Source organism: Pinus tabuliformis, chromosome 1_2 (genome assembly GCF_031772625.1).
Source record: "Pinus tabuliformis cultivar Carrire ecotype Pingquan chromosome 1_2, CPIR1, whole genome shotgun sequence".
In the NCBI taxonomy this organism is placed as follows: Eukaryota; Viridiplantae; Streptophyta; class Pinopsida; order Pinales; family Pinaceae; genus Pinus; species Pinus tabuliformis.
In genome coordinates, this window is record NC_142298.1 from 1,081,630,361 (window position 1) to 1,081,643,521 (window position 13,161).

The following is a 13,161-nucleotide window of genomic DNA, read 5'->3' on the forward strand; positions in this document are numbered from 1 at the left end:
TGACATAAACTCTTTGATGAGTGAAGTGCTGTTGTGTCTCCTCATGATCAACAAGGTTAAAATCTCTTTCTTGCTCATCACTAAAATCCTTATTTTGCATCTTTTTCTTGTCCTTACCTTTGCCCTTTCTTTGCTGCCCTAACATAGTGGCGACCATATTGGGGAAGAAAGACAAATCACCCCAGTATTATTAAGAAGTTCTAAACTTTGGATGATAAGTTTAGAATTCATTAGGCTGAAAAGTAGAAAGTTGTAAAGCAATATAAAGAATCTTGAGAACTTTGAACACACTAGCTTCAAGAAGATACACGAGGTCCAATCCTGATCCCGATCCTCCTCCCGTATTTGAAAATCCTAATCTCATTCTGTGAATACTCAGACAAGAAAGTTCACCAAGTCCAAGACTGGTTTTCAGATCTCATTCATGCCCTGTGGAGTGGTTGTTCCTTGAAGATCTCCCTTTTGACGAATATTTTGGTCTCTCCCTGTTTAGAACCACATCTGATAGTGAATTGTTGGACATAGTCCCAAATCCAGAATTCACCAAAGAGCTTGAAATTGAAAGGGCCAAATTGATAAGTAACCGAAATCTTCAAAACTCTCCTTAGTCATCCCTCAGTATTGATAGAATTCCTGAGCTCTCCGACTCGACTTCAACATCTTTTGCCTCTCCATCATTTCCCCATATTTCTAAAAATCATCCGTCATCTCCATTTATACCTTCACTTCCTCATCAGCCTATCATTACCCCTAAAACACCCATCACCTCTGTTACATCAACTGCCCTTGTTGTCATAAATCCCCCTGTTTCCCCAAGACCAGTTTCAAATCCGCCTCGAGTCATGGCTGCCAGATATGCACCTCTCATTCTACCTTAGAATCTGGATGATATGCCCACTAATTACCAAACTAAGATACCTCTTCTTGATGCCACTCAAGGTATTATAGCGCAGCAGCATGTTGATAGGATGAATGACTTCTTCGACCTTCATGAGGTAGATGCAAAAAATGTGTCCATGAGATTATTTGTACAGAGCTTTGGAGGTGAGGTTCAAAAGTGGTTCAGAGCATTACCAGTGGCATCTATCAATACTTTTCCGGTTCTCCATAGACAATTCCTGGACTAATGGGAGGTGAAAAAGAATCCACTCCAAATTCTATCTGAGTATGAAAATATCAAAAGGAATGTGGGTGAAAGTGTCCAATAGTACTGTGTAAGGTTCAATGTAGTTTATAATTCTATTCCAGCTAACATTAAACCACCAATGGGGTTAGCATTGATCAAATTTCTAGACGGTTTCGATGCTAATATGGCATATCAGTTGCGGGAGAGAGATCCTACCACACTTAAGGATATGCAGAAGAACGCTGAGTGTAGAGGCAAATCTGCTAGCCAAAAGAGCAAGGATGAAAACTGAAAATAAGGTGACCATAAAGGAAGAAACATCTTCCTCAGATGTTAAGGCAGATAATATACTCCAGAAGATCGAGAAAATGTTTGACCGAATCACAATTGCAGATAAGCCTAAAACAATGACCAGAAATCCAGCCTTTAGAGGACAACAACAACCTCAATTCAAGATTAAACAAAGGGAGCAAAAGGCACAAGATCAGTCGACACAACAACATCAGGTAAAAACTCCTTTGCAGCAAAACTATGTGCATGGAATAGAGGATGAGGATGATGATGATGATCCAGTGGTTGAGGAGAATCATTTCTTTACTGCTGATGGTTTGCCCATTTTTCTCACGGAAGACGAAGAATATTTGGAGGTCTCAGATGCCCAAAGGGATGAAGACTACATACTAGCAAATGAGGCAGTTTTGGAAGATGAGTCAGATGATTATCAACGAGGATATATGAATGCATTGACAACACAACAGAAACAATATTCATTGAGAAGCAAAGATGTACCCGTTAGTCCAGTTCAAAAGAGAAAGGAAGAACAAGCGAAAAATGACTCCTCAAACATTTAGAAGAAAGGGAAGGAGCCTGCTGATCTGACTTCCAGCAAAGGACCATCTGCAAATAGCATTGCAAATGAGAAGAATAATCAGCAAAGTGCAGCAAAAGAAAAAGTCGAAAAGAAGGACCCTCCAGTCAAAGAGGTAGATAAAGTTTCAGCTTTTAGTTTAGAAAATGAGATTGCTAAATTAAAGGTTTTAATTCCTTTGACTGAATTGATGAAGGACATCAGCTATAAACACCAAGTGTCCAAAATTTTGCACATAGATACTTTATTTGATATGGTCAATGTAGAAGATGATCACCCTGAGCTCATTTTTGCCCCTGCCTTATAAGGTCAGTCTGAGGATAGTGAAGTTCCTACATTCTATATAAGCCTTAGACTACACAAGTATGTCCTTCACAATGCCATTTTTTATTCTGGAGCTTCCCATAATATGATGTCAAAAACCATTATGGAGAAACTGGCTCTTGACATTACTCGAAAATACCATGACCTATATTCTTTTGATTTCGGTAGAGTCCATTGTATTGGCCTTATCAAAGATTTGGTGGTATCTTTAGACCAAATCCTGGCCAAGAATGTTCTCATGGATGTGGTTGTTGTGGACATTCCACCACAGTTTGGTAGGCTTTTGTCCAGATCATGGGGTGCAAAGCTTAAAGGGACTTTACAGCTAGATTTATCCTATGCTACCATTCCCGTGTTTGGCCAATTGAGAAAACTATACAAGGAGATGAAAATGAAATAGATGATTACAAGCAAGGAGAAACCGCTTAATCGTCCAATTAATGTTGTACATACATATTTAGAGTCATTTGTATTATATTTAGATAGTGGTTTGAATGATGTTGATAGTCAGTTAGTTGAAGTAGAAGATGTGCCAGAGATTTCAGAGCAGTCCTTGATCAAGAAAGACACAAAATTGCAAGTACCTCTGAGCAGTCCACATATTGGCAACAACAAAAAGCTAATGAATAGCAGAAAAATGAAAAGGTCAGTCAAAGTGAGAAAGAGAAGGAAACAAAATTTCGGCATTTAGAAGAACAAACAGGTCTATGGAGCATGGATTTTGATGGAGCCGTGGGTAAGGATGGTGCCGACATAGGGATTTGGATTCGCAGCCCTGTTTTCCAGCCAAATAAAGTCCCTAGTAATGTTAGAATTTGTTCATATAAATTGGCCTTTGATTGTTCTAACAATGAAGCTGAATATGAAGCACTGATTGCAGGTTTGAAAATTCTCAAAAAGCTGAATGCAAAAAGGATATCAGTCTATGGAGATTCGGAGTTGATAATCAAGCAAGTCAAGGGTGAATATCAAGCCAAACACTCGCGGATGAGAGCCTACCGAAATGTAGTTTTAGATATCTTAAGGATGTTTCCAGATTATACCTTGACAGCAGTACCTCGTGCTCAAAATGTTATTGCAGATTCACTTGCCACTGCTGCAAGTAATTTGAAGATTCCGATGAATTCCAACAAGAAGTTTGAGATCCATGTCAAACATCGCCCTGCTATTTTAGACAATTTAAGGTATTGGCAGGTGTTTTGGGATGATAAGGAGATCAATACCTTTTTGTAGAATGAAGGAAACTACAAGGATGCTTCCATAGATGTTGACTATGACACCGATGAACAGGAAATTGAAGTGAATCAGATGGAAATATTGCAGCTGAAAGACAATATTATTCCTAAAGGTCTCATACCTTTAGAAGAACTTTTCAATCAGGATGATGTGGCTAGAAAGCCAAGCTTGGTGCCTACAGACAAAGGTGTTGAGGACGTGAATCTTGGAACAACAGATAAGCCCAAGTTTGTGAAATTGTCTAAGACATTGTCTCCCGAGGTAAAGTCTAAATATGTTAGATTGTTATCTGAATTTGCTGATGTGTTTGCTTGGGATTATTCAGATCTAAAGGTGTATAACAAAGACATAATTCAGCACACTATTCCCATCAAGCCAAACCAGAAGTCGTTCCGACAAAAGATGAGAAGAATCAATCCCAAGATGTTGTCGTCCATTGAAAAAGAGGTAAACAGATTATACAAGGCTAGTATAATTGTCCCAATCAGATTTTCTGATTGGATTTCGAATCTTGTTCCTGTGAGAAAGAAGACCAGGGAGATCAGATTGTGTATCGATTTCTGGAATCTAAATAAAGCGTCATTGAAGGACAACTAGTTGTTGCCGAAGATGGATCATATCCTCTAGAGAGTGGTTGGAGCATCGCACATGTCACTACTCGATGGATATTCACGGTATAATCGAATTCTAGTGCATGGACATGACTGAGATGAGACTGCATTTACCACCCCTTGGGGAACTTTTCATTATGCTAAAATGCCATTTGGTTTGAAAAATGTTGGAGCCACATTTCAGCGAGCAATGGACATCGCTTTTGCCAATGAAAAGGATGTATTTCTGGTTGTATATTTAGATGATTTGACAGTGTTTCCAGGTTCAGATTATGAGCATCTCCACCATTTAAGGATTTTGTTTCAGCGATGTAGGAAATTTGGGATATCACTCAATCCGAAGAAAAGTCTCTTCGCCATGGATGAAGGAAAGCTGCTTGGCCATATTATCTCAAAGGAAGGAATTCACATTGATCCTTCAAGGGTAGAAGCAATTTAGCAGATATATTTTCCCAGGAATAAGAAAGAGATACAAGCTTTTAATGGTAAGATGAATTTCCTACGAAGATTTGAGAGACATTACTAATATGTTAAAGAAGGAAAACGTGGTAAAATGGACGGAGGATGTTATGAAATCATTTAATTTGGTAAAGTATGCTTTATCTACAGCCCCGGTTTTGATTAGTCCTGATTATACACAAGATTTCATTTTATTCTCATTTGCATCTGAGCATACCATGGCAGCAGTTTTAATGCAAAAGAGAGATCAGCTAGAAAAGCCCATTGCATTTTTCAGCAGGACCATTAGAGATGCTTCTTTGTGGTACAACATAATTGAGAAACAAGCTCTTGCTCTTGTCAAAGCTTTGAAGGACTTCAGAGTGTATATTCTGCACTCCCACATCATAGCATACATTCCTAACGCAGTGGTTAAGGATGTGCTGGTACAAACCGATCCAGAAGGAAGGTGGGGAAAATGGATTGCAGCAATGTTAGAATATGATCTGGAGATCAAGCCTACAAAGCTGATCAAAGGACAAGGCCTGAAAAGGTTAATGGCGGAATCAAATCTGCATGCTTTAGATATAAATCTCATCACAGCCATGTCGAAAGATGAAGAAGAAAGCTCCTTGATTCAAGTGTCTGAAATGTTCCTTCAGTAACCATGGTATTTAGATATTGTGTATGTACTTCAACACCTTTCGCCACCTCCGGGGATGAAAAAGAACAAAGGTAGATCTCTCAAACTTAAAGCTTCTAAATTCTGCATTTTGAATAATGCCCTTTATTGGAAGGATCTAGGAGGTGTTTTGCTGAACTATTTAATTGAAGATGAAGCCCAGCAGGTGATGAGTGACTTTCACAAGGGTGACTGTGGTGGTCACTTATTCTGGAAGACAACAACAAACAAAATATTGAGAGCAGGTTATTACTAGCCAACCTTATTTTTAGATGTGTACAAAATGGTCATGAGCTGTCATGAATGTTAGGTCTTTCAAGGTAAAAAAAAATTGTTGCCGCTTCCTCTAAAACCGGTTGAAGTCAATGCACCATTTCAGTAGTGGGGACTCGATTTTATCGGGGAAATCCATCCAACATCGTCGGCATAGCACAGTGGATCCTAACAACAACCAACTATTTACCAAGTGGATTGAAGTAATTCCAACTAGACAAGCCACCGATACGGTAATAATTCAATTCTTGGAATCAAATATTTTATCTCGTTTCGGTTTTCCTAGTAAAATCATCACAGATAATGCAGCTACATTCAAATCAAAGAAGATGATTGATTTTTGCAGCAAATATAAGATTACCTTGGGTCATTCTATAGCATATTATCTGCAGGGTAATGGTCTGGCTGAATCATCCAATAAGTCATTGGTGAACATCATCAAGAAGTTGTTGGAAACAAATAAGAAAGGCTGGCATAAAAAGTTAGTTAATGCCTTGTGGGCTGACAAGGTGAGCCAAAAGAAGTCCATAGGGATGTCTCCATTTTAACTAGTTTATGGCATTGACACAGTCTTTCCGACATCTCTTGCAATTCTGGTTGTGAAACTTTTACAGGAGGCTGGTAGTGAGGAAGATGGTTTTCAACAAAGAATAAATCAGATGATCCATTTACAACAGACAAGGGAGGAAGTTTTCCAAAACACTTTCAGATTGTAGGAGAAGATCAAGAAAAACTATGACCAAAAAACAAAATAAGATAAATTCCAGCTTGAGGATGTAGTGTTGCAGTGGGATGCTAGGAATGAAGATAAAGGCAAGCATGGTAAGTTTTAAAACTTATGGAAGGGACCCATAATATTGCTACATACAAAGGACAAAATGCATTTCTGCAAGGAGATGGATGGACAAGATTGTTCAGGAGGACCAGTCAATGGTAGGCTCCTGAAGCACTACTTCTTCTAAGGTGATTTCTGAAATCACGAAAGTGATCATTTTATATACCATTTTCCTTTTCATTGCAAGCTTTCAAAGGTACACAGTCTTTTCAGCTTGGGGCCCGAGGTGAAGGCTATAAAGTTGAATGATTTATATCAGTTTGTGTGTTTAATTCAGTCTTTGAGTCTTGAGTTAGTTTTCATAATGTCAGCTTTCATTTTTGAAGTGTCTTAACCATATTTCCCAATGGATGAGGCACTAGCCTACATGTTCCTAGAGATCTATGGTTCTTGGCACCTCCAAAGAGCTACCATCCCCATTGGAGCCAATGTTAGTGTCAGTGTCTTCACACTGCCATCAATGATCAAAATTTTCTCTTTTGAATTTCATGCTAGGAGTCCCATTCTAATGAGTTGCATTCCATTAGGTCATGGATCTACTGATGGTAGGGTTCATTTCAGTTTTTCCCTCATGATATATATTTGCTGACCTCCTTTCATACCTTTCAGACAATGATTCATGCTTATTTTCAGTTCATCTCATCAATGGCATAAGGTTTCAGTCTCATTAGGTCTTAGGGTTTTTCACCATGATCAAAATTCATTGATTGTTGTTAATAATGGTCAGCAAACACATGAGGATGATAATAATGATAAAAAAAGTTCTAATCTCTTAATTTGTAAGCTTGATAAATTTCTCACATCAAAACTAGTCTTGAGGTGAAAACAGAGAATTTGTATATTATTTTTAAATTTCATGTAATTTTATTGTTCTCATATATAATAAGTGGTTCCATGCTGCTCTTGGTCGCCCGGTGATATTGCCAAGTACTTGCCACTGCAAAAGTCAAAGAATTTGAGCATCAGTCCACCTATCAAAGCAAAAATGTCAAGCATAAAAAAACAAAGCATTTGAAAAAGCACATAGACATTACAAAAGTGGGAGGGAGGTTTAGTAACTCTATGGGACTCCCGTGTGATAAATATCCTCTCGACAGAAGCAACAAGATCGTTTATAGCCATGGAAACTCAAATGATAGGTAACTCTGAAACTTACTTATGCGCAAATGTTTATGGACATCAAAAGCTAGAAGAAAAATTCTCTTTTCTCCGCTCTCTTTTAAATCTAAAGCTCAGATCTCCCAGCTCGAAAATCATCATGGGTGGAGATTTTAATATGATAACCTCACTTTTGTAAAAGAAAGGAGGGATCAGAAAACTCAATAAGGATGCTGAACTCTTCACTAATTTCATTGGTTCTGCCAAACTAGTGGACATCCAGCCAAAAAGTGGAACTTTAACATGGAATAATAGAAGAGGAGGTGAGAAATAGATAGCCTCTCGATTAGATAGATTTATTATTTCTGAAAGCATACTACTTGAAGGAATAATAGTGGAATCTGACATTCTTCCAAGTGGAGGATCGGATCATTGGCCAATCTCTCTGGTAGTGGACATCCAAGGAACCCCGAGAAACAAGCCTTTCAGATTTGAGAAATTTTGGTTGAATCACCCTAATTTTATTCAACTGGTGGAGAAATGGTGGCACGAACCAATGGACATTAGAGGAACCAGAATGTATAAACTTCAAAGCAAATTAAGAAACATCAAAAACAAAATTAAAGAGTGGAATGCAACTGAGTTTGGGAACATATTCAAGGAGAAAACCATTATAGAGGAAAAGTTAGAACAGATTCACAAGGATTGGACTAGTGGGAACAGCAACCAGGACTCAGCAGAACATGAAAAAGTCTTGATGCAACAGTGGCAACTACGCTGTCAACAGGAAGAGACCTTGTGGAAACAAAAATCCCGGATACAATGGCTAAAGGAAGGGGAACAGAACACCAAGTTCTTTCATAGGTCAGCGCTAGATTACAGAGGGGCCAATAAAATTCTATGTCTCAACAATGAAAAAGGGGAAACTCTCCAAAGTCACCGAGAAATAGCAACACTGCTCAAAAATCACTTTAATCATATAGCTCAGGAGCCGGGAGTAGAGAAAAATGAAGCAATTGAGGAACTAACTCAGGCCATTCCTAAAATTATCACCAATGAGCAAAACCTAGCTCTTAGTAGGGAAATCTCATTGGATGAAGTGGAAGAAGCTGTTAGGAGCATGCCGAATGACAAGGCACCTGGGCCTGATGGTTTCACCATCAACTTTTATAAAGCCTGCTGGAGTTTTGTTAAGACTGAAATATGGGAAGTAGTAGAAGATTCCAGGCACTCCAGCTCTATCCTTAAGTCGCTAAATTCTACCTTCCTCGCTCTAATTCCGAAGGAAGAAGAGGCCAACTCCCCAGAGAAATTTAGACCTATAGCCTTATGCAATGTGATATATAAAATCATATCTAAAGTTATCGCCAACAGATTGAAACCCATTCTTCCTGGCCTCATCTCGGAAGAGCAGTCGGGGTATGTTGAAGGAAGACAAATTTTGGACAATATTTTACTAGCCCAGGAAATGGTTCACACTCTTCAGACTAGGAAAATAGCAGGAATGTTGTTGCAGCTAGATCTTTCTAAAGCCTATGATAAGGTCAACTGGAACTACCTTGAAGCCATACTGAACGCTTTTGGCTTTGATAAACAGTGGATTAAATGGATACTGGCCCTGATTAAATCCACTAAATTTTCTATCCTGGTCAACGGCTCCCCTTCCGACCCTTTCTCTCCCTCCCGTGGAATCAGACAAGGAGACCCTCTGTCTCCATTCCTTTTTGTGATCCTAATGGAAGGTCTGAGCAGACTCATCCGCAAAGCAAAGGATGAAGGAAAAATCAAAGGATTACAGCCCCTTCTTTCCATTCCAGCGACAACTCACCAGCAATTTGTGGATGACACAATGCTGCATGGGACGCCGACTGTCAAAGAAGCCATGGGATTTAAAAAAATACTAAATCTCTTCAACAAGGCCTCAGGTATGGAAATTAATCTTTCGAAATCTACTATATTTTTTTTCAATACGCATTTGGCCATTCAAAAACATTTATCTACTATTCTAGGCTTCCGAAGAGGTATCATCCCCTTAAAATATCTGGGTGCTCCCCTTACGGACAAACCCTGGCAAAAGAAACATTGGGAGAAAATTCTAGCTAAAATGGAGAAGAGATGTCAGCACTGGACTCACAGATCCCTCAACTTCACTCGGAGATTAGTCCTTACCAAAGCAGTATTGCAAGCCATTCCGCAGTACCTGCTCTCTATTATCCCTGCCCCAAAAGGAGTCTTACAACAGATAAGAGTCATCCAAAGATCTTTCGTCTAGACTGGCAATGCAGAAAGAAAAAAATGGGCACTTGTAGCATGGAATAAACTTTTTAAATCGAAAGAATTAGGAGGCTTAAACCTAGTGGATCCTTCTACGATCAACATGACTTGTGGAGCCAAGCTTTGGTGGAGATGGTTGAAGGAACCCAATCTCCTGTGGGCTAGACACTGGAAGGAAAAGTATACCCCAGAGTGCAACATTCAGGATCTAATCAGATTGCAGAAGGTTCTTGAAGGATCTCCCATTTGGAACTTAGCAAGAAGGAATCGCGACATTGTGCAGGATCACAGCTTTTGGGAAATTCGAAATGGGGAAACAACTTTATTCTGGGAAGATGCTTGGCAGCAATTCCCGAAGCTTGAAGGACCAGAGTTTGCAGCCCTTCAGAGACAATGTCAGGAAAGGGGAAGAAACACTGTCCATCAGTACTGGAATCACAGCAGCAGGGACCAGGAATGGAGAGATTGGATGTTCAATGACACAGAAAGTTCAACTGAGGAAAATAACAAAATAAGAGATCTGCTCAACCAGCTAAACAAAAGGAAGATAAGGAAAGCTGATGAAAAAGACCAGCTAAGATGGGGCATGAAAGGGAGTGGTAACTTCACGCTCAGGGAAGCCAGAGATCATCTCGAAAATCCAGAGCAAATGGAGGTGATTCAATGGAGCAATAAGGTTTGGGATTCTCTGTTTTGGCCTAAGATTAAAACCTTCCTCTGGCTCCTGATGTGAAGGAAAACCCTCACTTGGGAGAATCTCCGCAAGAAAGGGTTTCATGGCCCATCTAGATGCCCCATGTGCAATTTGGTTGAAGAAACGATGAACCATCTCTTCAACACTTGCGACTGGGCTTGTCACCTGTGGAACTGGGTGGAAAACATTATGCAAAAGACAGATAGAACCAGGGACTCTATCTAGGACACCATTATGAATTGGCAGAGTGAGTATTCAAGTAATACAAGAATTAATAACATATGGAAAACCTTGCCAGGATTTATAACCTGGACCATCTGGAAGGAACGGAATAGAAGAATCTTTCAGAATGAATACAGAGACATAAATCATTCTCTAGATACAATTACCCAAAATGTAAGACAATTAATCCTGGTAAGATGCAGAGCAGAACCAGATAACCAAGCTTCGGTTAGAGACTTACACATTTTAAAAGCTTTCAAATTGGACGTCGGCAGAAGCATGGTCACCACGAACTGCCAACAGGAACCGAAAACCGCGTCAATTGGCTGGAAGCGTCCACCTTCAGGCTTTCTCAAGCTAAATTTCGACGGAGCATCCAGAGGTAATCCAGGTTTGGCGGGCATCGGGGGCATCATAAGGGACAGTGCAGGGGAGATTCTACACATCTACAGTAGAGCCTTAGGGGAAGGAACAAATAACGAGATGGAGTTTGCTGCCATGGAACAAGGACTCAGAATCCTCAGAGATGCACAGGTTGGCGCAGCGGTGGTTGAGGGAGATTCAGAGCTGGCAATCACAGCGGCAAGGAAGCTTTACGTGGGAGCTAAAGCAAGTAAGGTTACTAAACATTGGAGACTTGCCAAGGTTACAGACAACATCGCAGTATTGCTGGGAGAGATGAAAGGTCTGATTTTTCAGGCTGTGCGACGAAAAGCTAATATGGTTGCAGACCATCTGGTAAACTATGGAATCGAGCACCCAAACACTACGTGGGACAGCTGTTGGTAGAATGTAGACTGCCCGGAATTAAAAGAAAAGTGCACCCAGCTCTCCAGGCAAGATTTGGGTGACGATGAATGAGATTGATTTGTGGGAAGGCTATAACGACGTCATACTATGATGAGACATGCTGGCAATGCAGGCACCATTAAAGATTGGTAGAGGAAAGAAGGACAAGTGAATCCGGTGCATTCATGGCGCGAGCAGAAGAAAAATGATATATTATCAGATATGATTAATAAGGATATGCGCTTCCTAAGCCATGTCAAGGAGTGGGACACTTAGCAGGCTCTGAAGTAGGAGATAAAAGGTGACTGTAAGGGAAAGAATGCGAGCCACTACCAAAACAATTCTCCATCACGCAGAAGTAATTATGATATGACCTGCAAGTTGCAAAGGAATAAGCGGTCTTCAGCCGGTAATATCCCAGGCAACCTCTATTTAATATCAACCAAAGGCAGGGGCAAAAGCACTGTTTTATCGTGTTATAGGCCAGAACCCCTCTATTCTGCTGAAAGCACCCAGAACTATACCGTGAGTGAAAGCACGATCATGGCAGGGGAAGGTAGTCATAACACCTATGCTAACAGAGATCTCAAGATGTCCAGAGAGATGTATGAAACTCGCACATCACAGAAGAATAAACAAAAGATTAATGACATGGAAGCTATGGTTACTAAGGAAGAAAAGAAGCTGAAAGAGCAAGAAATGGAAGAGGAAGTGGACTGGCTCCAGGATCCAGGAACTGTCACCACGCGGGCTACCCAATTTGTGAGGACACAAGCAGAAAGCTGGAGAATGAAAACACTATTAGCTAAAGCCTTAAGCATGCAGGGCAACTATGCGGAGCAAATGTGTAAGGTCCAGCACATCACTGAGGCTAAGACTGAGGAACACATAGCGATTTTAGAGAGCCTGGAATTCAAGGTTAGCGCGCTGGAGCAACAGGTAGATATCATTACAAAGAAGCTTACGGTGTTAATCAAACTCTTAAGGAAAACTATTGGTCAGGATGCAAGGCAGGTCGAAAACCAAAAGGAAGAACCGGCGGGTGATTATCAAAGCAATCATCCCAAGCCTGCGCAGGCAGGCATCTCAATGTCTGAACCAGCTCCGGAGGCATCCAGGAATTATGTTGTGCTCAAGATGTAAAGGGGCTGTTTTTGCCTCGGCTGGTTTTTGGGTTCTTTCGGCTGGTCTGTTATGGTCCTTTCTGCTATGCTGGTTAGTTGGTTTGTCGCTTCTGAAGTCTGTCTGCTGCCTCAGTTAGGCAGGTGTTTAGTTGTATGTTTTTAGTAAAGCTCTTTTGCTCTGCCACCCTGCGCGGTGTGCTCGTGGTAGTATGGTTATCTCTTTTGGTCAATTTTGAAGATAGGCTTGCAGTCTGGCAGCCCTCTGTCTGCAGGTGCAGACTTTTTGTACTATAAATACTTCTTTTTTAATATAACAAGCTGACTTACACAAAAAAGAAGACATTACAAAAGTGGGTTTTCACCATAAAAAATCAAAAAGTGAAATTCATATAAAGCCATATCTCTATTGATCATTTCATTATGCTAATGTTGAAGTTCAAGTGCTAAAGGAGAGCCAAGAAGCGATTTTTAAGAGTCATTGAGCAAAGGAGTGCAGTTGCTGCGTTTTTGAAGGAATTCTAACCGGCATTGCACATCAGAGGCCAACACTGCGCACTTGGCAGTCAT

The 13,161-nt window shown here is 40.3% G+C and overlaps 1 protein-coding gene across 1 annotated transcript; it reads left to right on the forward strand.

Annotated features, from left to right (window-relative positions):
• Positions 1 to 8,047: 8,047 nt before the first annotated feature.
• LOC149209896 (uncharacterized) lies at positions 8,048 to 11,642 on the forward strand. The gene is made up of 4 exons (XM_089398793.1): positions 8,048 to 9,416; positions 9,777 to 10,441; positions 10,706 to 11,419; positions 11,604 to 11,642. Exons 1-4 carry the CDS (start codon positions 8,048 to 8,050, stop codon positions 11,640 to 11,642), a joined length of 2,787 nt encoding a protein of 928 aa, XP_089254919.1.
• The last annotated feature ends 1,519 nt before the right edge of the window (positions 11,643 to 13,161 follow it).

Excerpts from the sequence above, each read along its gene's own strand:
- LOC149209896 (XM_089398793.1), top strand. The coding sequence starts at position 8,048 with ATGGACATTAGAGGAACCAGAATGTATAAACTTCAAAGCAAATTAAGA. Across the intron at positions 9,417-9,776 it reads TCTCTTCAACAAGGCCTCAG|AAAGAAAAAAATGGGCACTT; the intron begins GTATGGAAATTA and ends CTGGCAATGCAG. Across the intron at positions 10,442-10,705 it reads TGATTCAATGGAGCAATAAG|AGTGAGTATTCAAGTAATAC; the intron begins GTTTGGGATTCT and ends ATGAATTGGCAG.